Source organism: Oncorhynchus kisutch, linkage group LG10 (assembly GCF_002021735.2).
Source record: "Oncorhynchus kisutch isolate 150728-3 linkage group LG10, Okis_V2, whole genome shotgun sequence".
NCBI classification, from domain to species: domain Eukaryota; kingdom Metazoa; phylum Chordata; class Actinopteri; order Salmoniformes; family Salmonidae; genus Oncorhynchus; species Oncorhynchus kisutch.
Window position 1 is genome coordinate 25197890 of NC_034183.2, and position 25813 is coordinate 25223702.

Consider the following 25813-nt stretch of genomic DNA (forward strand, 5'->3'; position numbering starts at 1 on the left):
ACAGACGCCTTGTTTGCATTGCTTTTTGAATTCGGATTGAGGGAGTTGACAGATTTATCCACGCGCAAATATATATATTTACTTTTTAGAGACGGCAATAACCTACAGATAGTTAAGTGTCAATTTAGTTAGCCAGCCGCTAGCTAGCTAGCTGAACTGGTCGACTAGCCAGTTTACCACTCACCTGCGATTATTTGTTGTTAATTCCGAAGGTTTATGTAAGTCTTAACATTTGTTTATTTTCCAGCAACCATGTTTATTAAGTACTGTAGTTAGTTAGCTAACTAAATTCGTTAGTGTTTCATTTAATTAGTTGACGTTAGTAACAACACGTTGTATAGGGTAATGTACAGTCGCTAACGTTTAACCAGTTAGCTAGTCTTTGACGAGGGTTTTCACTGTACGTTAGTGCAGTCATAAATACACTTGCATTTGTGTTGTTTTGCTAGTTAACGTTACATAGTTAATCAGATGTTGCTAACTGGGGTCGGGACGTCTGTTACGTTAACGTTTACGTCATTGTGGTAAAATAGTTTTCTGGAAATGTTTCTTAAATGCAACATTGGTTTTCAATGGCATGACAATTTTGTCGTTAGAACTGAAATTCTATAAAGATGTGTGATATAACATCTGAAATTACTTTACCATAAGATTAATGGCAGTATTCTGAGACCACAAGACACTTTTTAAATTATTTTTTTATTCTTTTGATGTGTGGGGGGGGGGGTCATCATCAAAGTTATTTGAATTATTTGGTTGTCTGTATGTGCAGAATGTTACCTTTCCCAAATCCCTGACTTGTCTACCATGTCTCAGTTTGGCACCCCTTTAAGCCCAATGTATCCTTTTTGCAACACTTCCAAAACTACCTCAATACAAACATCAAAATGAAAATTGACGGTCTGGGAGAATTGAAAATTCCAAAAAGAATGATTTTAGCAGTATTGATTTTGTAATTGCTACTTTTAGCATAATAATTGTCCATGGCAAAATACATTGAATTGAAGGAAATTAGCTTTAAAATGGCAAAATTCTCATGGTTCCAAGGCAGAATATGTACCGTAGAATCGCATCAAATTAGCTTTAAAACTGCAACATTTTCTTTCAGCTCCACAGCAAAATGTGTAGAATTGCAGGAAATTAACTTTAAACTGCAAACATTTCTCCAGCTCCATTGAGAAAATGTTGAATTGCAGGAAGTTGGCTTAAAGATGCAACATTTTTCTTCGCCGCCAAGATGGGGGGCCTTGCCGACCATTCCCATTTTACCTAGAAAATCCCTGAATAAATCCTTGCCTAGGGTACCAGTGTGGTCTCAGACAAGTTTGTAACATTTCAGAGGCTACTAATACAACAATGTAGCCTAGCGGTTAAGAGGTTGGGCCAGTAATCGAAAGGTTGCTAGTTTGAATCCCCGAGCTGGCTAGGTAAGAACATCTGTCTGCACGTGAGCAAGGAACTTAACCCTAATTGCGCCTATAAGTCGCTCTGAATAAGAGAGTCTGGTAAATTACTAAACATTTTTTTATATATATATAATACAGGATGCAATTTTAGAGACATTGTATTTTTGCAACCGTGGGTCTCACAGGGTTAAAGGGGAATGTCTAAATGTTATGACTTCATATTTATCTCCAGCACCACCTCAACATACAGTTGAAGTCAGTTTTTTTTTTTTTTATACAATTCCTGACATTTAATCCTAGTAAAAATGACCTGTCTTAGGTCAGTTAGGATCACCACTTTATTTTAAGAATGTGAAATGTCAGAATAATAGTAGAGTGATTTATTTCTTTCATCACATTTCCAGTGGGTCAGAAGTTTACATACACTCAATTAGTATTTGGTAGCATTGTCTTTAAATTCTTTAACCTGGTTGTGGAAGGCTACCTGAAATGTTGTCCTTTAGCGATTTTGCCACAACTTTGGAAGTATGCTTGGGGTCATTGTCCATTTGCGACCAAGCTTTAACTTCCTGACTGATGTCTTGATGTTGCTTCAAAATATCCACCAAATTTTCCTACATCATGATGCCATCTATTTTAAGTGCACTAGTCCCTCCTGCAGCAAAGCACCCCCACAACATGTTGCTGACATCCCTGTGCTTCATGTTTGGGGTGGTGTTCTTCAGCTTGCAAGCCTCCCTTTTTCCTCCAAACATAACAATGGTCATTATGGCCAAACAGTTATATTTTTGTTTCATCAGACCAGAGGACATTTCTCCAAAAAGTACGATCTTTGTCACCATGTGCAGTTGCAAACAGTAGTCTGGCTTTTTTTATGGGGGTTTTGAAGCAGTGGCTTCTTCTTTGCTGAGCGGCCTTTCAAGTTATGTCGATATAGGACTCGTCTTACTGTGGATATAGATACTTTTGGATCCGTTTCCTCCAGCATCTTCACATGGTCCTTTGCTGCTGTTCTGGGTTTGATTTGTACTTTTCGCACCAACGTACGTTCATCTCTAGGAGACAGAACACATCTCCTTCCTGAGCGGTATGATGGCTGCGTGGTCCCATGGTGTTTATACTTGCGTACTATTGTTTGTACAGATGAACGTGTTACCTTCAGGTGTTTGGAAATTGCTCCCAATGATGAACAAGACTTGTGGAGGTGTACAATTTTTTTTCTGAGGTCTTGGCTGATTTCTTTTGATTTTTCCATGATGTCAAGCAAAGAGGCACTGAGTTTGAAGGTAGGCCTTGAAATACATCCAAAGGTACACCCCCAATTGACTCAAATTATGTAAATTAGCATATCAGAAGCTTCTAAAGCCATGACACAATTTTCTGGAATTTTCCAATCTGTATAAAGGCACAGTCAACTTAGTGTATGTAAACTTCTGACTCACTGGAATTGTGATACACTGAGTTATAAGTGAAATAATCTGTCTAAACAATTGTTGGAAAAAAAGACTTGTCATGCACAAAGTAGATGTCGTTTAGGACTTGCCAAAACTATAGTTTGTTAACAAGAAATTTGTGGAGTGGTTGAAAACAAGTTTTAATGACTCCAACCTAAGTGTATGTACATTTCCGACTTCAACTGTATGTGAAAATTGGCTGTTTCTGTTTTGTAGTAAAAAATGTATTTCCAATGACATCATAAACCAGTTAGTAGGCAATGCCTACTCATAATTGGTTAAAATCACAATACACACTTTTTTACTACAAATCCTAGAAATGTGACATTTTCACATGTTAATGTTGCGGTGGTGCTGGAAATGGTGAATATAAAGTTGAGCATTTTTTAAATGTCCCTTTTTAAGGATGCGGAAAATGACTGTACCTGTATAGCAGGGTGTGTCCAACGTTGGACAGTATGCCCGTAATCAGAAGAAGGTTCTAATTAGAAGGTCCTTGAATGCATCACTGAGCTTTGCCCAATAAATAATCAAATCCAATTGTTAGACACTATCACTCTGTGTTTTCCCTATATTTGTTGCCGCCACTCCAAAATATATCATAAAAAAAAAAAACTACTTAAACAACTAAAACCAGATATAAATTGTAGAAAAGATAATGGAGTTTTGTTTTAATAAAATAATATTTGAAGTCTAGCAATCACTAAAATAAAACTAGACAGTCGAAGCAAATCTCCCCCATTTGACTTTATGTTTTGGTCACTCAGATAGCAAAAGAACACCGCATAAGCCATGGCAAAATGTGTAGAATTGCAGGATATTAGCTTTAAAAGGGCAAAAGGTTTCTGAGGCCGAGAGGACAGGCTCAAATTTTGGTTGCAGACTGCTTCATTGGCCATGCCCCCCCCACCGCAAACTTTGTCACCACTGAAGTAAAAACTTTTTTTATATATATAATTCATAGGGGAAATGCTAAACATGAATGTCAATGTTTGGTCACACATGCTTTTTTCTACTTCTCGTCTGCGATAGCATGGTGCCCGTATTGCAAGGCTGATTAGCTAAAACAGGCAGGTGTACGCTCAAAGCGAACATACCACATGGAATTTATGTTTGGAATTTATCTGGGAGGAAGGTGGTCTAAGCGCCATTTACCACAACCTACTAATTACAACCATCCACCAATTACCGATATACATTCAATCGTGGTTTAAGTATCACCAGGCAGAGGCACATATTGGCAAATAACTCGCAAGGTGGGAAGCCAATATGTTATAAGACCCGAATTCCACTTGGGTATAAAATGGGCTACACACCATTTTTATTTTCATCATTTCTATTCCAAGTGGTTTGGCATTTGACACCTCACTCTCTCCTCAAGCTCTGACTTTACTAACTTTTGATTGTTTAGACAGGATTGTGCCACCACCCGTGTCACACTTCCATGGCTGACAGCAGCATAGTTACTTTGGGGATGGCTCGGAGCCTGCTGGTGGACTCCTCTGTGTATGACTCCAGGATGGCTGAGACTACTAAGGATGTATTCCTGGGTTTGGGCTCTGAAGACATGGAAGGCAAGAGTTTCACCCTTCTCTCAATCAGTGTGATATTAACTGCTTTTTACCTGAGGCTGTCACTCAAAACAGGAAGGATTTCGTTTTATGATTGCTTTCACATTACCTTTGAGACTCACTGTGCCCTTGGTCCTCTATTCCCTTGTAGAGATGCTACCTCGGGTCGAAACCAGAGTTGTTCTTGTAGGAGAAGCTGGAAAAAATGGAGCACTTGTCAAAGCACTGCAGGTACCGTGCCCTAATGGTTTGAGCCCAGTTGTATGGGCTGTCATTGTGGAAGCATCATTACGTTATGATTTGTTGCGTGTGATTGTTTTCATTTAGTTTTTTAATCATGAGTATACAAAACATTAGGAACACCTGCTCTTTCCTTGACATACACTGACCAGGTGAATCCAGTTGAAAGCTATGATTCCTTATTGATGCCACCAATTAAATCAGTGTAGATGAAGGGGAGGAGACAGGTTAACTTTGTCTGTGAATGTGAAGCTACGGCACAGGGCTCAACTGTAGGAATAAAACGGGTTCACTCTTGAGCGACTGAAAAGCTTTTTGATCTGAAGGCTTCTTTAAATGATCTATTTTGTGTTCCAATCTGTAGTAGTGGCACATTCGCTGACAGCTTAATCAGAGGGGGAAGTCTGCTGAGTGATTTGACAAAAAAGTTGACCTGCTGCTTTCAACTTTATTAATTTAGCAGAACTTTCCCCCCCCCAGATAGCGTTTGACATTTGTTTGAAGTTCTTGCCTTCTGGGTTGCAATGACACAGGCCCGTTGTTCAGAGAATTTGTCAGTTTGGTGTCGCCCGCTTGAGGTCAATGCTTCATTTTACAGGCCGTCAGAATAATGGAAGTCCCAGTGGTTAAGATTAGAGGAGGAGAACCGGGTGCTGACACTGGAGAGAAATTGATCAAATCTATAGTCAATATGGTAGGTCTTTTTTCAGGCTTGGATTGTGTTGCATGCTTTAATCATTCAAGGGGGGGGGGGGTCTCTTTGCATGGGCAATCTCAAGGTGATTGGTGTGTAGCTGCAGCAGTGTCCTCACAATTACCGGTAAATGTCACAGATTTATACTGTTAACACCTGGTGTCCAAGCTTAGATGTCTCTAACAAAATGATCTAACACGTTCACACTGTTTATTCCTCTAATGCTTTGTCTTCTGATGTATGATGCCAATAATTCTGTGGGGATTATGTATTTTATGAATACGGTTTACAGGTATCATACATAATTTCTCTCTTCAGCTCAATGATCTCTGATTTATATAGGCTGTGTTCTTGATTCAATTTCTGCTCGACTGAATTTAGTGAGTTAAATCGAATCAAAATAACACCCTCAGAGTGAGCACTGGAAATTGTTTCATGCGGCATTGAGCAATGTCATGGTGAGCATCGGTCTGTCTCTCTGCAAATTAATGAACGGGTTTCAAGTACCTGAACTTCAATGTTTACCGTTTGCTCTAAACTCGCCTACTTTAAATGTATCACTCATATTGCAATATAATATCATGATTATCAAATTACTCCTTTGATATGAAAGGGCTGCTTGTGTGTCCCTACTCACATTAACAGCAACCTTTTTTAATCCACAGGATATCAACGTGCCTTGCATAAAGACCGACAATGTCAAAGAGTTTGGAGATGGAGAAAACACAGAGTTTGAGACGGTGTTCGTGCTCAAAGACTTTGCCTCTCCTGACTACATCTATCTTTACAAACATGACAACCGGATTGTGGGCCCCCCGGTTGTTCTCCACTGTGCGAGACGAGAGGAGGTAAGGACAGGAGCAAATCACTCCTGAAATATACTCACTCACTCTGGGATGGCACTCGCAGTGCTCGGCTGTGGATCACTCCTCGCCGGTTTAAGATATGAGGTTTTGACTGTTATGGTGCAATTTAGCATCTGCCTGCAATGGGAGATGAAGTAAAACATGGCAGAAAAGGTGTGCTTTCAAGTTTTAAATAGATTTATATGATGGGTTTTGATTGTTCCCGTGAACCCTGAGAAATGCATCACTGTTGTCTGGGTCTAAGCAGAGCACCTGCTCAACTCAGTCAGATTACTGGGAAAGATGAACACACCCTTGGCCACAGATCACTGCAAACCTCACCAGTCACCTTTCCAAGATTAACGTAGATCTATGAAGGAATGCATCACAACTCTAAAAACTGAAAAGATGTAAAAAAAATATGCCCGTATTCAGAATGAGAAATGATCTCTGCATCTATCCCCTTATCTACAGAGACTGGTAACTTGGAGATCAACAGAACACACACATACTTACAAATGCAGTGGCCTTTCATACAGCTTTGCTACTGACCAGTAAAGAACCCCCCCCCCCCCCCAAATGTACTTGATAAAAGCAGTGGAGGAAATGATGCATGAGCAATGTTACCAATATCTGAGATTTATAAGAACCATATTGTTTGTGGTTTCCCACAGCCCCTGCCGTTTTCCTCTCGTCCTCTATACTCTACCACCATGCTCAACTTGTCGCTGTGTTTCACCGGTTTCCGCAACAAAGAGGAAGTTGTAAGTGGAATGAGTTCAAGTTGATTGTCATTATTTGTAGCACTACCAACATGTCGGTTTTGTTTGCTTTTTAATGCTAAGAGATATGTGTTGGTGCCAAATGTCACTCACTGCCTTTAACCCCTGCAGAAAAACCTGGTGAATCTGGTGCATCACATGGGAGGCACCATTCGGAAGGACTTCAGCACTAAAGTCACCCATCTCATTGCATACTCCACTCATGGCGAGAAATACAAGGTTTGTAAAACACCCCTAACCTTTCCTCCCGTCTGGAAGAGCTCATGTATAGACCTAATCCATGTGATTTATTTTCTTCCCCACATGACATTTCATTTGCTGACTGAAGTTTTTGTTTTATTGATTCTCAGTGGTTCTGTTCGATTTTCTCCGCCCTATCTTTTTCTGAGTTGAAAGCTCAACTTGTTTAGATGTTTTGCTCCAGCACTTTAAACAGGAAAGTAGCCTAGCTCTCTTAACAGACATAGTGAGACATTTTACATTGGAAAGTGAGTACTTAATAGAGTACAAGAATGAGATCTGTTTCAATACACTATGCCTTTTTCATCCCTGGCTTTTAAAGGAGCTTTTTACCTCTTGCAGTACCTGGCACACAGCCTACAGCTGTTGTAAAAGAGGGCCAAACACCTCAATCCTCTTTTTTAAAGAATAGTTTCTGTACCATACTGGGCATAAGAGGCTGCTGAGGGGCTGGAACAGAGCAAATAGAATGGCATCAAACTCATGGAAACCATGTGTTTGATATATTTGATACCATTCAACTCATTCCTCTCCAGCCGTTACCACAAGCCATACACAAGCCCCCCAATTATCCTGTGGTACCTGGGTATATCGTATTGCCGGCAGTGCACACAAGGGCCTCTTTCTTTCCTGACGTAAAAAAACGAAATAATGCACAAAACAAATGTAGGCAGCATGGATCTTGACCCAGGAGGGGATTGTCTCTGCTTTAACCAAGAGGCTGGATCTTGCAAGTTAGCCACTTAGTTCGCAAACCAAATGCATAGGTGGAGCCCTGTTCTGAAGATCACTTTCTAAGATGTGCCAAATAAATTGACTTCTAGTTATAAACTGTTGTACTCACCCACCGAGCTTTAGGGAGCCCCCACAAAAAATCGTACAGTCTTTATTTCATAATACCCCAGTATGTGGTATGTACTAGAGGTTTACCGATTATGATTTTTCAACGCCGATACCGATTATTGGAGGACCAAAAAAAGAGGATACCGATTAATCAGACTTTTGTTCTTTTTTTTTTTGAATAATGACAATTACAACAATACTGAATGAACACTTATTTTAACTTAATATAATACATCAATGAAATCAAGTGCTGTTTGAATGAATGCTTACAAGCCTGCTGGTGCCTACCATCGCTCAGTCAGACTGCTCTATCAAATCATAGACTTAGTTATAACATAATAACACACAGAAATAGGTCATTAATATGGTTGAATCCGGAAACTATAATCTCAAACAAAATGTTTATTCTTTCAGTGAAATACGGAACCGTTTGGTATTTTATCTAACGGGCGGCATCCCTAAGTCTAAATATTGCTGTTACATTGCACAACCTTCAATGTTATGTCATAATTACGTAAAATTCTGGCAAATTAGTTCGCAATGAGTCAGGCGGCCCAAACGGTTGCATATACCCTGACTCTGCGTTCAATGAACGCAAGAGAAGTGACACAATTTCACCTGGGTAATATTGCCTGCTAACCTTTCTTTTAGCCAAATATGCGGGTTTAAAAAATATATACTTCTGTGTATTCATTTTAACAAAGGCATTGGTGTTTTTGGTTAGGTACACCCGTCCTTTTTCGCGAATGTGCACCGCATCGATTATATGCAACACAGGACACGCTAGATAAACTAGTAATATCATCAACCATGTGTTGTTATAACTAGTGTTTATGATTGATTGTTTTTTATAAGATAAGTTTAATGCTAGCTAGCAACTTACCTTTGCTTCTTACTGCATTCGCGTAACAGGCAGTCTCCTCGTGAGGCAGGTGGTTAGAGCGTTGGACTAGTTAACTGTAAGGTTGCAAGATTGAATCCCTGAGCTGACACGGTACAAATCTGTCGTTCTGCCCCTGAACACGGCAGTTAAGCCACTGTTCCTAGGCCGTCATTGAAAATAAGAATGTGTTCTTAACTGACTTGCCTCGTTAAATAAAGTTGTAAATAAAAAAAATTGGCATCCAAAAATACAGATTTCCGATTGTTATGAAAACTTGAAATCGGCCCTAATTAATTGACCATTCCGACTAATCTGCATACCTCTAGTATATATGGTATACCTCCTAATATGACATACCTCTCTGTGTCTAGCTTGCTGTGTGTATGGGAACACCCATCCTCACCCCAACTTGGATCCATAAGGCCTGGGAGCATAGAGAGGATGTGTAAGTATCTCCTCACGCTACAGACAATGGCCAAAACCAACTGCATGCCCAGTCCTCATTGTGGTCTTCACGTTCATGTCTGTACATCAATGTATACTATTATGTACATGTATGAGGGCTGACAACCACCTGTTCTTACAGTAGTTTCCATGCTGGAGATGAAGAGTTCCGCACCGAATTCAAAGTTCCCCCCTTTCAAGACTGTGTGCTGAGCTTCCTGGGCTTCTCAGATGAAGAGAAGACCAACATGGAGGAAAGGACAATCAAACATGGTATTAGCCTGAGGTCTTACATTTTCAGTATTTATTTTTTGTTCCTTCATATGTTATATCTAGGCTTTACAAAAGCTACTCTGCAAGCACATTATCCTCCCTTCTATTATGGAGTACTTTTGGAGTTTCTAAAACTTTGTGTTTCTCCAAGGTGGCAGCCACCTGGAGGTTGGTGATCAGAAGTGCACTCACATGGTGGTGGAGGAAAACGCTGTCAAGGAGCTGCCATTCGTACCATCAAAGAGACTGTATGTTGTCAAGCAGGAGGTGAGCACTTCAATGTAGTAGGTGTCAGCTTACATCACCGTACTGGCGGTAGGCAGACAAACATGAAACATTTCCCAGGTCAACAGTATGTCTGACTGAAGCATAACACCTCAAATTCATGTGCCTCAAATTCATGAATTTTCTAATACATTGGCATTGTCAAGTCTGGGAAAATGAGCCTTGTTGTTTTCTTCTAAGGATTATGTCAAATACGTATTTCTATTTAATGTATTTGGCTGTATTGATTGATTAAACTCTTGCCTCACTTGGATGATCAATATTTAATTTTCCTTTCGACTAGACAAGTCATTTGAGCAGAGATAGTGAGCATTGGTGTTCCCCACCTTGTATCAATACTATTTTTCTTTGCTTGTTCAAGTGGTTCTGGGGAACGATACAGATGGATGCCCGAGCAGGAGAGTCCATGTACTTCTATCAGAAGGTAAGTTTTGTCTGTCAGTCAATCTGATTCATCCTCCCAATGCCCCTACACAAACCTCTATACAGTGGAATGGACACTGCTAAGATTCTATAAACTGTGTCGTGCACATCCTCATGATTATCCCTCTCTGGAAGGAGTTTGGGAAATAAAATACAAACATTTTTCACATACAAACTTTGTCCAAATCAAAAAAGCTCCCCCAAAAATAGGATGATCCCTGTGATAGAATGTTTACTTTGATTGGCAATGCTCTGCATTTTTTCAAAGTCCATGTCTGGATTGTAAGAGAAAGCGATCTTGGAAAGCATGTTAACGTTTTAATCAAACGTATGTAAATCTGAGTATTCACAATAATCGTAGTATTGTGCGCTTGCAAACCAGTGGAGGCTGCTGAGGGGAGAACAGCACATAATAATGGCCCGAACGGAGCAAATGGAATTGCATCAAACAATTCCATTTGTATTTGATACCGTGCCACTGATTTGACACTTATAAGTGTAATTGCTTTGCATGTGCAAACAGATGATAAACTAGGTGAAATTATGGCTTCACAAATCTCATCACAATTTTGAGCCTCTCCCCTGCAGAGCTTAATCAAGCATCTGACCAAAATACGTGAGATTTTAGTTCTGGTTTATCAGAGATGACTTTCCACCACAGTGCCATCCTTTTTCTTTTTACACACATTTTTCTCCATACACCCTCATCTGACATGCCCATGTTTCTCCTACTCTCAGATGGACAGTCCTGTGCTGAAGAAGGCTGTGTCCCTGTTGTCCCTCAACACACCCAACAGTAACCGGAAGAGGAGGCGTCTGCGGGAAACCCTGGCCCAGCTCACCAAGGAGACTGAGATCTCCCCCTTCCCTCCACCCCGCAAGAGGCCTTCTGCCGAACACTCCATGTCCATGGGCTCTCTGCTGGACATCTCCAACACCCCCGAGACCTGCAAGGCCTTGGCAGGTGAGAGAGGAGCCACGGTCACTCATCAGCCACACACGTCATGTCACAGGGCTGGTAACACTGGGTGTTAGTTAGCCTGTCAACGGTGGTTAATAAGCGCCTCTGACCTCGTTAAAAATTAATGCAGGCAAAAACAGACAGGGATTATAGCATCATTAGTGTCTCATGTCAGCTGAAATCAGAGCCTTGTCATAGACTAAGGAGGCGGTCACTGCTTGTTGCAGGGGGAGGCAGGAAGAACCAGCACTCTCTGCTATTCTATTTGAACTCCCCCCAAAGAGACTGAACACCCTGTCTTTCAGAGCACAGTGTAGAGAGCAGCAGGCGTAGGAGGTGCTGTGCTGAGGCCAACAGGCAGAGGAGGATGAGTGCCAGGGAGATGAGTAGGGGGACAAAGAGTGTCCCTTCCACTGCACTAGCACTACCACCCCTCAGCAGGAAGCAGAGGCCCCCATGGGCCCTCAGGACAGGGAGTGTGTCCTTAGCCAGCCCAGTCCCCGGCCACAGAGACTGGGTAGGGTTCGTGGAGGGTCTGTCTCAGCGAATGCCAGGAGATGAAGGGTCACTCAGTTGAACTGTCACTGTGGGGAAATCCGATTTGGTATGATATTAGAAATTATATAAGAACTGTCTAGATGATCAAAGTGGTGCAAGAATAGTAGGTTGAGCCTTAAAGCCTGGAGAGTTGACTGGAGAGTTGAGGATGAAATTATATGAAGGAATGGGATTATATGAAATGCATTTAGTTGCATTCTGGAACCATTCTCACTAGCTAAGATAAAAGCCCCAAGTCTTCTGCAGAGTAGCGTTCACTTTACATGTCAGAATCTCAATTTTCTAAACTCCCAGGAAGTCAAAATAAGTTCAGAAGTTGTGGGTAGTCAAAAGAAAACATGTTTTTCTCCACTGTCTCAATCAATATTCACCTCTTGACGATCCCTGGCTCTCTTCCAGAACATTCTCGGCCCTTGAAGAGCTCTACACCTGCTGTCCTGAAGCAGTCGGCTAGATGGCAGGTCTCCAAGGAGTTGTACCAGACAGAGAGCAACTATGTGGATATTCTCACCACAGTCTTGCAGGTTTGTCGCTGCTGCTGTGGATGTTGGGCTCACTTAGCACCACCGGGGCTGCTAGGATCCTAATCAGGCTGTCCCACTGGTGCCTGAGTCCAGTGACCAGTGGGGGAGAAAATTAATAGGATTGTGCGCATCAGGACTGTCAGCCAGCCAGGCTCACACTGCAGAGCTCTTTGCTGCTCATCGACCCAAACCTCCGGCCTGTCCTTGTCTCATCGCTCCTATTCTCACATCTCCCTCCTCTGCTCGTTACAGCATTACTATGATACCAGTAGAATGAAGGTGTTCAGCTAACCTCACTACCATATTTCCTGATCGGTGTAGTGTACTCTACTTTTGCACGTACATCACCTTGTTCTCTTTCACCCTGACCCATGCCCACTCACCCCCACTCGTATGCAGTCACCAGTAGTGTCCTCTCTCTGTACCACGCCCACTGCACTATGCCAGCCCAGGAGACAGATGGCCGGCTTCACATTGGATGATCTTTAACACTGACTGCTGACCCCATGTCCACTGCCCTCTGATGTCAGCCCATGAACTGGCCTGCTAAGAAGTGGGCTTGAATACCAATTATCCCATTATGATTCACACATGTTGGGCGCTTGTTAAAATGTATTTTTATTAGAAGGTAATTCCAGGCCATTCTGAGCCTTTTGATTATACTTTTTACAGGGAAAGCTGAATAGAGCATTGCTAGATCAGGACTTTTTAATGGGAATCATTTCTTGTAGTTTATTAGGGGACCTACTTTCACTGTTTGAGTTTTCTATGTCTTTGATAAGATGATGGGGAGGCAGGGTGGTCTTTTATAATTAATACTTACCTGCACTCTAAAATGATTTGACTTTCTACTTTTACAAACATTCTCATAGAACTATTCAGTCTGAAATAGTGAGTACCATATGTATTGGGGGTGTATGTATTGATTAAGGGAATAGTGGGCTAAGTCTGAGTCTCACCTGAAACGTCTGTTCCTTTTAGCTGTTCAAAGTCCCCTTGGAAAAGGAAGGCCAAGTTGGTGGACCCATTTTGGCTCCGGAAGAAATCAAGACCATCTTTGGCAGCATCCCAGAGATCTTCGACGTACACACCAGGATAAAGGTGGGCACTTCTCTCCTTGAAATATCCCAAGATGACCTGAACAAGAGTTTAATCTGCAGTGAAGTCACCTAAATGCCCTCTGTGTCTCCCTGCTTATTGGGTTGATTTGACAGGCCGATCTGGAGGAGCTGGTCATGGACTGGTCTGAGGACAAGAGTGTCGGGGACATCATTCTCAAATACGTGAGTATAGCAGGCCTTTGTTCTGAATGTTGTATTGAGCCATTTTGGACATTCTCACTCAGTTCCTTTCTCTGTCTGTCAGTCTAAAGACCTGGTGAAGGCTTACCCGCCATTCGTCAACTTCTTTGAGATGAGCAAGGAGACCATAGTGAGGTGTGAGAAGCAGAAGCCAAGGTTCCATGCTTTCCTCAAGGTATGTGACCTCTGAGACGATGTACCTTTGTGTATACATCCACGTGAGTGTAGGTTTAGAAGTTACCATATGCCTCATGCTAAAGGTCATTCATTGCTTGTCTCTATGTATAGTAAACTTGAAGAAAATGTCTCTGTCTGTGTTGTGGATGTGAGTGATTGCCTGTGTGTGTGTGTGTGTGTGTGTAAGTAAGCTGCAACATGTCTGTCAGGTCTCCTCCTGCTCTAACAGCAGTGGTTTTTTCTTGCCTCCAGATCAATCAGGCGAAGCCCGAGTGTGGACGACAGACGTTGGTGGAGCTGCTGATTCGCCCTGTGCAGAGACTGCCTAGCGTCGCCCTTCTCCTCAACGGTAGACTACACCGCACACACACACACACACACTTGACAGCCAAATCTTGAGCAACATGGTACATATGTGGCATGATAGAAGTACTAACTTTATGCATTCTCCTTACCTGCATATGAAGAGAGCGCTTGATTTCCGACTAAAATGTCACAGGAAATACTGATGGATGCTCCTCGCCTTTATCCACAGTTGTGTTATAAATCTGTCGGCCATATCAGTTGTTTGCCCTTGGCTTTTTTCACTGTTCTATCAATTATATATGTCAATGTTCATTGACCCATCTATCTTGCAGATATTAAGAAACACACTGCCTGTAACAACCCTGACAAAATCACTTTGGAGAAGGCAATCGAATCACTCAAGGAAGTTATGACGTGAGTCAACTGTGCACCACCGGCCATGCATGAAGCATTTTGTTGTAATTAAGTTAAAGCCTTATCCATTAGCCATGCATTTACATAAAGTGATTGTAGCATCAGTAGGCTAACGGAATTTATTTGACCCCCCCCCAGTCACATAAACGAGGACAAGAGGAAAATAGAGGGACAGAAGCAGATCTTTGATGTAGTCTATGAAGTTGACGGCTGCCCTGTAAGTTGTTTGTGCATTTCTTCACCGGAATGTGGCACGCTTTGTTGAGCCGCTAATCCGTTAATGGCTGTCCTCCATCACCATAACTGCTAAGCCTCTCCCATAATGGCATTAATGGCTGTCCTCAGCACCATAATGACAAGGCCTCTCTCTATGCGTTAATGGCTGTCCTCAGCAACATAATGACAAGGCCTCTCCCTATGCGTTAATGGCTGTTCTCCAGCACCATAACGGCCAGGCCTCTCCCTATGCGTTAATGGCTGTACTCCAGCACCATAACAGCTAGGCCTCTCCCATAACGGCATTCATGGCTGTCCGCAGCAACATAACAGCTAAGCCTCTCCCATAATGGCGTTAATGGCTGTTCTCCAGCACCATAACGGCTAAGCCTCTCCCATAATGGCATTAATGGTTGTCCTCAGCACCATAACGGCCAGGCCTCTCCCTATGCGTTAATGGCTGTCCTCCAGCACCATAACGGCCAGGCCTCTCCCTATGCGTTAATGGCTGTTCTCCAGCACCATAACGGCCAGGCCTCTCCCTATGCGTTAATGGCTGTACTCCAGCACCATAACGGCCAGGCCTCTCCCTATGCGTTAATGGCTGTACTCCAGCACCATAACGGCTAGGCCTCTCCCATAACGGCATTCATGGCTGTCCTCAGCAACATAACGACCAGGCCTCTCCCTATGTGTTCACCCTGATATCCCTATTTATTTCAGCTAATTTCCACAGGATGCATTTTTTGTACTGTTCACTGCGCATTTATAGGTTGTAATTCATGGATTATTGTGCTGGAGTTAACTTGATAATGTGTGTGTGTGGAGAATTTGTGTAGAGCTGTGTGTATGTGTGAACTGAAGTCCTCTTTTCAGGTGATAATAGTGGAGATGAGTTGGGACTAGAGGGAGTGAATTAGTATACCTTTGGCTCTGGGCTGTGAGTATAGCTCTATTTATCTTGATTTGGATAAGCAGAGCATCCAAATGAATAAACATAGTTTGATGATAGGGTTTTAAAGGAATAATGGGACTGGAAATGGAAATTCCTCCATCAGCAGTGCAGTGAAATTACCAATCTGTGGAGTTAGACCCATTAATACCAAATATGCTGCTTTAAATGAGGCCTGTGATTGAATCATGAAGCTCTCTCTGGTGACCGTGTTTCTTTGTTTCTTTGTTTGTTTATTCACAAATGGTTGCTGGATGTCTTTTTGGTTGTGTGATATTCATCCCGTCTTCTCGCTCACTCTCTCCTCCTCAGGCCAACCTGCTCTCGTCCCACCGCAGCCTGGTCCACAGGGTGGAGACCATCGCCCTGGGAGACAAACCCTGTGACCGAGGCGAGCACGTCACACTCTTTCTCTTCAATGACTGTCTTGAGGTAACGCTAACATCAATGAAGTAATACCAACATTGAAAACCTGCTCATCTGACACTCCAGCCAGGCTCAATGATATGCTGAATATCAAATCAAATCAAATCAAATCAAATTTATTTATATAGCCCTTCGTACATCAGCTGATATCTCAAAGTGCTGTACAGAAACCCAGCCTAAAACCCCAAACAGCAAGCAATGCAGGTGTAGAAGCACGGTGGCTAGGAAAAACTCCCTAGAAAGGCCAATACCCTGGTCAACATTTCACTGTATTGACTAGTGATGGCCCAGACATAGCTTTAGATGTTAGAACTTTACAATACACCCAAAATGCCCTCCCAAGTTAATGCCATTGCTCATTTGAGAAAATCTTGCCCGTCCTCTATTCCCCCCCACATTATGAAATCTTTGGGACTTGAGATGCTAAGAAAATGCAAATTCAGTAGCAAAGAGCCCCACTGGCTGATTATTTATGGGTGTGCAATCTATCGTTGCTGACACAGCTTCTTATCTGGCTCCTAATTAGTGAAGTGTTGCATTAGAATGGGGGTTAGCAATCAAACCCAGAATGGGTGTGGGCGAGGCGGCCTGATTCAGGAGTGTCAGAGCAGCCTGGTAATGAGCATGGGGAGAGCAGGGGCTGCACTCTTCAATTATTCATTGATTAGCTCCTCTGTATTCAGATCTCCCCTACCCCCAATAGATATCACAATGCCTTCATGGGACAGACCCAACCCCTGCCTCAGCCCCCACACAGGCCAGTTAAACACATGCTAATGACTTGAACCGTTTACCTTTTATAAAAGGCCCTATCGATTTGTCACAGCTTAACCACCACATACATACTTCACTTCACTTCACTGGAGAGAGAGTTTAGGTAGGGATGGAGGCTTCCATACTTCAACTGTGTCTGTATTTGCAGATTGCCCGGAAGAGACACAAGGTGATCAGCACATTCCGGAGTCCTCTGGGCCAGATGCGACCTGCAGCCCAACTCAAACACATCACCCTCATGCCTCTGTCCCAGATCAGGAGGGTCCTGGACCTGCAGAATACAGAGGGTGAGTGAGCCCCAGACCCTGGCATGTTCCCTACCTACCTACATACCTATCAAAACCTCTAAATTCAAATGATGTTAGTCACATGCACAGTTTACAGCAGGGATTAAAGGTGTGAAGAAATGCTATGTGCTAGCTCCCACAATGCAGTACATCAGACAGTAATAAAAAAGTCAAGTCAAAAATGAGATGTTGTAAACATAGTAATAATGGACTGTATTACACTGTGTTTAGAAATATAAAGTAGGTAGTGTCTTGGTCACGCTGTAGAATACATAGTATATAATAGAACAGCAGAGGTGCTGATAATGAGGTGGAAATAGTCTCTAAGGTGCAGATCTGTAGGGAGACTGCTAGGGTTAGCTGTTCAGCAGTCTGATGGCCTGCTTACCTACCTACCTCAGTGTTTAACATCCATTACTAAGAAACATGACCACTCCTTGTTTGTGCTTCTTTTGGGTCGATACACATTCCCTGAGCAGGTATATTGCTCCATTCTGTTTTCCCTGTATCGGGAAATGTTATTCATAAGCATACTGGATAGCCTAATATTTGGAGTCAACACGGACTGAAATGGCAGCCCAGACATAATCAAGCAAACATCTCCTCTCTCCCACTAGCAGTGACTCCGCTTGTTTGGTCTTGTAATGGAGCTGCTAGGTTTAATTTCACTGTCAATATGTACTATAATTACAACCAGTGTATGTTGATACACCAGAGATGGCTCTCTATGCATCTTAAAGAGAAATGGGATGCATGTTTTACCAGCTAGACTATTGACAATTTTGAGTGGTCCAAACCTCGCTCATTTCTCCTTTTCTCTCTCTTAGATTGCCGTAATGCCTTTGCCCTGGTGGTGCACCCGCCCACAGAACAGGAGAATCTTCTCTTCAGCTTCCAGCTGACCACTGAGGATACGGTGAAGTCAACCTGGCTGAAGATGCTCTGTCGCCACATAGCCAACACCATCTGTAAGGCTGACGCGGTGAGAGAGGCAGAGTGAGACAGTGGTCCACTGAGCCGCTATAGGCTCATCGGGTTGGGTTGGAGGGCTCCTCCTGAGAACACATGTTGCAACACATGTTGCCTGTCTATCTGCTCCTCTCATTAACACAGCCAGACAGGCTGAAGCGACCAAGGCATCCCTCACTGGTCTGGTGTCCTCATGCAGAACATGGTGTATGGACTCTTTAGAGGTTGATGAGGACACAAATGCAATTATTTTGGCCAGTTTTAGTACACTTACATATCTCGTTGTGTGAGTGGCCTTTTTGGTCATTTCAATCCTATTAGATTGTCCTCTGTGGTTAAACTGGAAGACAGATTAATGTAATTAGAAGTGGAATTGTACTAGAACTAACACTAAAGACATAGATGGGTTGTTTTATCTCTCCACAGGTCTTTTCACTGATGTAGTATTCAAGCTTGAATGAGGAAGCTAACTAGTAATTGGCTGCCCGGAGACAGACGTGTATTTCCCATCATAATTAAAAACAGGCGTAATAAGCTTCGGAGGTGAGCCCAGCCAGTCCCAGCTGTCAGGAGTGAACTGTCCACTAGGTGGCGATATGAACCTCTACTACAGGCTGGCCTTGCTATCTTAATTGATTCACTGGCTCTCTCCGCACCCTGAATACCAACCAGTGAGCTCCAGCTGCCTGTAAAAACAGACAACAGTTTCTCACTCTATGCATTTTGACAGCGAAGCAGAATGGTCTGGAAATGTATTTATACTTGTTTCTATTTTAAACAGGAAGATCTAATTCAGTGCACTGAGCCTGACTCTGTCCAAGTGAGCACAAAGGATATGGACAGCACGCTGAGTAAAGCCTCTAGAGTCATCAAGAAAACTTCAAAGAAGGTAAAATGGGCTCTGAATTAGCCCATCTCTCTCCTGTATTCCACACAAGCACATGTTGGATATTGGACAAGCTGACTGTTAAACAGAGCTATTTTCCAAATCAAATTTTATTAGTCACATGCGCCGAATACAACCGGTGTAGACCTTACAGTGAAATGCTTACAGTGAAGTGCAGTTAAAAAAAATACAGATAAGAATAAGAGATTAAAGTAACAAGTAATTAAAGCAGTAAAAAAAATAACAATATATACAGGGGGGTGCCGAGTCAATGTGCGGGGGCACCGGTCAGTTGAGGTAGTGTGTACATGTAGGTAGAGTTAATTAAAGTGACTATGCATAGATTATAATGGGGGGGGGGGGGGGGGGTTCAGGAGTCTTATGGCTTGGGGGTAGAAGCTGTTTAGAAGCCTCTTGTACCTAGAATTGGTGCTCTGGTACCGCTTGCCGTGTGGTAGCAGAGAGATGACTAGGGTGGCTGGAATCTTTGACAATTTTTAGGGCCTTCCTCTGACACTGCCTGGTATAGAAGTCCTAGATGGCAGGAAGCTTGGCCTCAGTGATGTACTGGGCCGTTCACACTACTCTCTGTAGTGCCTTGCTGTCGTAGGCCAAGCAGTTGCCATACCAGGCAGTGATGCAACTCTATGGTGCAGCTGTAGAACCTTTTTAAGGATCTGAGGAACCATGCCAAATATTTTCCATCTCCTGAGATGGAATAGGTTTTGTCGTGCCCTCTTCACGACTGTCATGGTGTGCTTGGACCATGTTAGTTTGCTGGTGATGTGGACACCAAGGAACCTGACGCTCTCAACCTGCTCCACTGCAGCCCCGTCGATGAGTGTTTGTGTCTGTTTAACCCCCAGGTAACGAGAGCATTTTCCTTCACCAAAACACCCAAACGTGTAATCCAGAGAGCCTTCATGGCCAACAGCACCTCCGACGACAAGAGCCCTGGCCCCAGCTCAGAGAACATGATCCATGTTGGAAGCAGTGCCACCCTGTCAGTAAGTTCATCCATCCACCCACCCGTCTACTTCAAAGGTCCAGGCCTTGAACAAGGTTTGTCTAATCAAGTCGAGGCTAAAGGGGCATAGTGCAAGATAAAAGAGCAATGGCAGAAGAATCTTGAGTCATTTTAGGATTTTGAGATGGGTATTGTAATTGCACCATGTACCCTGTTTTTCTCAGAAAATCAATTTGCAGTGCTCTCCAAAGCATAGTCCTGAAAGGGTTGCGTAATTAGGTGATTGTTGACGTCTAATGGTGAAATTGTTCTGCCAGTGCAAGCCATATTCTTTTTGAAGGAACAGCTTCAGTTTTTCAATTAATGATGACACATGACTGTTTTGAACTTTTCTCCTTTTTTATTCAGTTTGGCTATTTATTTCCAGTTCTTCTAACTGCGTCAGTATTGATGACAGGTTTTATTTTATCTCAGTCTTTTTCTGACCTTTTCTGTACTTCCTTTTATTAGAGTGGAAAAGATGAGTCATACAATACTAAATATTTGAAGTAAGGTACTGCACTCAAACTTTGCTATTAAAAAGGTATTTTAAGTTCAACTTGATGCAGTAGTGTGACATGCAGAGTCTGACCTATGAGTTGACAGGGTCTCTCCCATGGTCTGTGACTCTCCCCCATGCTTTGCTCTGTGACTGTAGATGGCCCGCTCCACCTCAACATTCAACCTCAGTGGTTCTACAGCTGCTGCTGTGGTGCAGCGCTCTAACTCCCTGGACCACCCACCCTGTCCCCGCCTCCGTGTTCCCGTCTGTATTCATACCCCAGACCCAACCCCTAGTCCAACCTGCCCTGAGGAGACCCCACTTAAGCCCCAACCCACCCCCACCAGGCCCCCTTACTCTGCCGGCCCCCCTACCTGGAGGGTTCCGTCCAAAGGGAGGCTTCCCCCTGGGGCCTGCAGGGACCTACTGGTCCCCTCTGACCCCCACAAGGCAGGCTGCTTGAGGCCCCGCAAAGAGACCCTCCTATAGGCGGCTGACTGACGTGAGCATCACCATGCTGGGTTTTAATACCCCTTTTAACTCACTGGGATAGGTGGTGGCTCTCTCACTGACTAACTCCTCATTCCTGGGCTGTGGTGACTCTCTCTGTGGGCTCCCTCCTCTTGTCTCTTATCTGCTGCACACCTCACTCACTCAGCTCCACTAACATCAGCTTGCAGCGCCGGGCAGATGCTCACTTTTAGCTTTTACATAAGCCCTCTCAATCCATTTTGGAATAGGGAGGAGTGTCTTACAGCAGCGGATTATTTGGTTATGATCTATGGCTTCTAAAACAAATGTGTTGTGGTGACAGTGATTTACATTTTTCTCCCACTAATTAAATAAATCCAACATTGTGTGCAGCACTATGCTTTAGTGTTTTGATGGACACTCCAGGCCTTTTGACAATCTGTCACTGGGCATTTGTGAAACAGTGGCTTCATGTGTGTCCTGACTCTCTTGTTCTGTATGTCCTCGCTGTGCCACTGCTATTGATCCTACGCCCTCAAATTTAAACCGTAATGTCACCTCAAATCTCATTAACCTGACTGGGCCCTGTCAAAGTGAGAATGTGTTATGGTGGTTATATCAACAAGCAAACGGTGAGAAGGTGCTGGTGCATAAATTGGGTTGCTTTTCAGGCTGGCCTTTACTCTCACTCTGGCTTTATCCGGCCACAGCTTTACTGAAGGAGGATACATGACGCACACCTGTTTACGCTCCTACGTTCGTTAACACTCCGGTCTCCATAGGGTAGACTCTTAATGAGGGTGAAATATGTATGCATTTTAACCAGCCAGACCTTGTGGTTCCCCAGAAATCACCCTGCTTTTATGCAGCAGCACCTTTCATGTTGGCCTCCCCAAGTTGCCCCGGTAACATATAATCAAGGTTCCTTTTGAATAGATCTGATTCATCCACAGTAATGAGCAGCACAGGGACAGAGAGAGGAAACTACGTCTTTACAACATGGCAAAATGTTGAATGGTTTTGGAAGTTGGGGGGGAGTATAGTAATATTGTATTGGCATCACTCGCTCGATTAGTTCAATGCCAACATTAGGCTAGGAAGGCAGACTGGCACTGGGGAAAGCTGAATGTAAAAGTAATTAAATGAGACTTCCATATAAAACGACCTTGTATCCTTCACAATGCACTTCCCACGAGATTGCTTTTGCGGACCACATGACAATCCATCTTTGTGCCATGGCTTTTAAAGGTCCACCAGGAGTCCCAGCGTGTACATGTGATCAGAAAGCCCTCATGTTGAATGACTTAAGTGCTCACTTGAGCATTTGCTCATCTCTAACACTTCAGTGTAACTCATTGTCCTTAAACTAACACTCGAGGGGTCGTTTCTGTTTTGGAACCCAATCAATTTCCTAATTTAATTAATGTCCCTGTTCTGTTCCCTCCAGGCGACGCACTCTCCCTCCATGGTCAACCTGCCGTCCATGTTTGAGAGGAAGTACCACACGTTCAGTCGCTCCACATCCCACCTGTTCTGATTGACTCTTAGAGGAGAGAAACACGGCAAGCTGTTCTGAATGGTGCACCACTCACTGTAATTCAATTAGCTCACCTCTCGGCAATGTTACTGCAGACTGGCACATCCTGTAATTGTTTAATGAACGCAAGTTCATTCAGATAATGTCTGACTTGGAAAATGAAAGATGGATACTCTTGTATTTAGTGTTTACTTACAATGTTACAAATTGACCTCATGTCTTAGACAGCTGGGAACATTTGATTAACATGTATAGGTACGATATTTACTGACATATTTTCTGTATTTTTGTCGTGGAGGGATATAATTCAATGAATGATAAGCCAATAAACGTGTTACTTAGTTTTTGGGGAACAAGCCTGTTGGCTTCACTTACTATAGTTTCCAGCTTTTATAAAGCTCTTGAAATGTTTTAACTTTTTGATGATATAAATGATCAGGATTAGGGGAACAGAAGCTACTGCTTGCTGTTTTATGTTGTAAAGTGGGTATGTTTTTCAGGAGGGTCTAAGGGGATGATGTTGCATTACACTACATTTATTTTCCAGAATCATTTTATAAATAGTCTATATACAAATCCTCTTTCTCTTGCTATTTATGTGTACATTTGCCTCCCTTTTGTCTGTCATTATCTATAATTGTTCTGATTTACCTCTTGTCATAATTGTCTTCCATTATGTGTATTCCATACACTTACACATGATCCAACGTTAAGCTTATTTCTGGTGGTTTATTCAGTTATAGGATGTTGTTCACGACTTCTCTTACCAACACATGATGAATGGAAAAAATTAATTATTATCTCCCATTCATCTGTATTGAATAGTGACTATTATTATGCAAAGTCACTTTATTATGGTTTGTAATTGAAATGTTTTACTCAATTTTAATAAAAATGCCCTATATTGAATGTTGTGGTTTTTTAGGATTAGAAAAACTAACATGCATCTCACGTCCAGAGCAAAGTCCTGCTCTATAAACAATGCAAGAGAAACTTCATCCATTTACTTATTCAGTCAGTTACTTCTAATGTATTATGTCCTTGGTGTATTATCCTCCTTACTTAGGGGGGGAAAGTGAAAATCTGAACCATGTAGGCTTCTGCAGAGAAATGCACGGAATTCACTTTGCAAATTACCATGAAGCAATAAATTGCTGCCTGAAATGAATTTGGAAAATGTTAACTGGATGCCATTTGCATCCTTTGACCCCTCTGTTGAAGTGTTGTTCTGAATAGCACACTAAAGCAAGACATGGCAGCAATTTTTATTGTCTCCATTTGAGCAACAAATGTACATTAGCACAAAACAATCAGTCTGTGATCATGTGTAAAGCAATGCGTGATAAATGTCCTTATTTGGCACTTTCTGCTACAGCTACTGGCCTATTAACGTTCAGGTAACTCACTTGAAAGGTGTCAACATTTTTGGTATTCATGTCAGTATAGCAGTATAGCACACGAGTCCGTTCAAAGAGCCAGACTAAAAGCAGTCTACTGGATAGTGAGCCAATGCAGGAGCCCTGAGGCATAGGGAGACCAGGGAATACCACAGTGGATAGGCACCAGGTGGAGGACACACTCTCTTTATATTTGACTTTCCTCCACAACAAAGCAGATGTGTCAGGCCAGTAGAGGGTGAACTGTGAGGATGAGCCTTGGTGAGATTAGAATGATGTAGGGGCTTAAATCTTGTGGAAATGTTTTCATTTTTTTGGGGGGGGGGGGGTTATCAGTAGTAGAGCACCACCAGAATTGAAAGTGATTTGATTTGAACTATTCCAGGGTCATGGTCTGTCTGGTCCACACATGTGAGCCATTACATGAATCTAATCGTATTTGACTATCAAAGAAATGTCAACCCTTATTAACTGTCAAGTCTGTGTTATGCGACTGTTTGACTGAATTGTCTCAATTTATACATTTTGATTTTATGAGCGAAACTAGTATTGTGGATGAAAGTTTCCCATTTGAGCTTGTATCATCTTGGAGACAATATACCATACCTCTGAGTCATCCCATAGCTCTTCATTCTCACCAATGACCTGGCATTGGCTCTTGGTATTGATCATCGCTAATGATGCTATTTGCACATACCCTTCAACTATCAATTAGGTTGTCTGCTGTTTGAATTCCGTACAAACATCCATGCATGTGTAACAATTAAATAAATGAAGGGTTTCTTCCTGTAACAGCTGTCAGGTTCCTCCTGTACCATTGGGTATTGTCTGCCTACAACAAGGCCTTGATGGATTACCATAGATGAAAACGTAATTAGGACCTCACTATCAACTCCTTTGGTTGGATTAATTCTGATCACAAATGACAACCTGATATTTTAGGTAACTTAAAATGCCATTGGTCTATCTGCCTGCACAATGAGACACCTCTGAGGGAGCGGTGATAGCACAACATGGATCAATGTCTCAAATGAAGAAAAATGGGTCCATGGCATGAGGATTTACAGCATTTATGGCTTTAACAGGTGAAAAACATTATTGAATTCCCACTTAGGGGAGGCTCATCACCCACTGAAATTGCCAACTACTTTAATGATTTTTTTAATTGGCAAGATTAGCAAACTTAGTCATGACACAACAACAACAATCTCTCAACCTACTCATCCATTCGTAACTGACCAAATTATGAAAGACAAGCATTGTCATTTTGAATTCTGTAAAGTGAGTGTGGAAGAGGTGAAAAAATTGTTGTCTATCAACAATGACAAGTCACCTGGGTCTGACAACTTGGATGGAAAATTACTAAGGATGATAGCAGACTATACTGACACTCCTATTTGCCATCTCTTCAATCTAAGCCTTACAGGAAAGTATGTACCCTCAGGCCTCGAGGGAAGCAAAAGTCATTCCACTACCTAAGAATAGCAAAGCACCCTTTATTTTTTATTTTAAGCTTGGATGTGGAGGTCCTGGGCTGGCATGGTTACATGTGGTCTGCGCTTGTGAGGCAGGTTGGATGTACTGCCAAGTTATCTAAAATGACATTGGAGGTGGCTTATGGTAGAAAAATGAACAGTTAACTCTCTGGCAACAGCTCTGATGGACATTCCAGCAGTCAGCATGCCAATTGCAAACTTGTAGCATTGTGTTATGTGACAAAACTGCACATTTTGTAGTGGCCTTTTGTTGTCCCCAGCACAAGATGC

At 42.6% G+C, this 25813-nt stretch overlaps 1 protein-coding gene across 5 annotated transcripts; it reads left to right on the forward strand.

The window, feature by feature from the left end:
• LOC109897959 (protein ECT2) lies at window positions 1-23559 on the forward strand. Of its 5 annotated transcripts, none has more exons than XM_020492653.2 (26): window positions 1-218; window positions 4272-4434; window positions 4583-4662; window positions 5270-5365; window positions 6031-6213; window positions 6885-6974; window positions 7104-7211; window positions 9330-9403; window positions 9545-9675; window positions 9827-9942; window positions 10322-10384; window positions 11122-11347; window positions 12302-12426; window positions 13408-13527; window positions 13641-13709; window positions 13792-13902; window positions 14157-14253; window positions 14543-14624; window positions 14763-14841; window positions 16105-16224; window positions 17141-17279; window positions 18107-18261; window positions 19030-19137; window positions 20001-20141; window positions 20799-21144; window positions 22561-23559. In XM_020492653.2, exons 2-25 carry the CDS (start codon window positions 4305-4307, stop codon window positions 21129-21131), a joined length of 2976 nt encoding a protein of 991 aa, XP_020348242.1. In that variant the 5' UTR covers window positions 1-218; window positions 4272-4304; the 3' UTR covers window positions 21132-21144; window positions 22561-23559. The 5 variants fall into 5 exon arrangements, with proteins under 5 accessions (XP_020348242.1, XP_020348243.1, XP_020348245.1 ...); XM_020492654.2 differs by having other exon boundaries at window positions 4276-4434; XM_020492656.2 differs by lacking the exon at window positions 5270-5365.
• Window positions 23560-25813: the final 2254 nt, after the last annotated feature.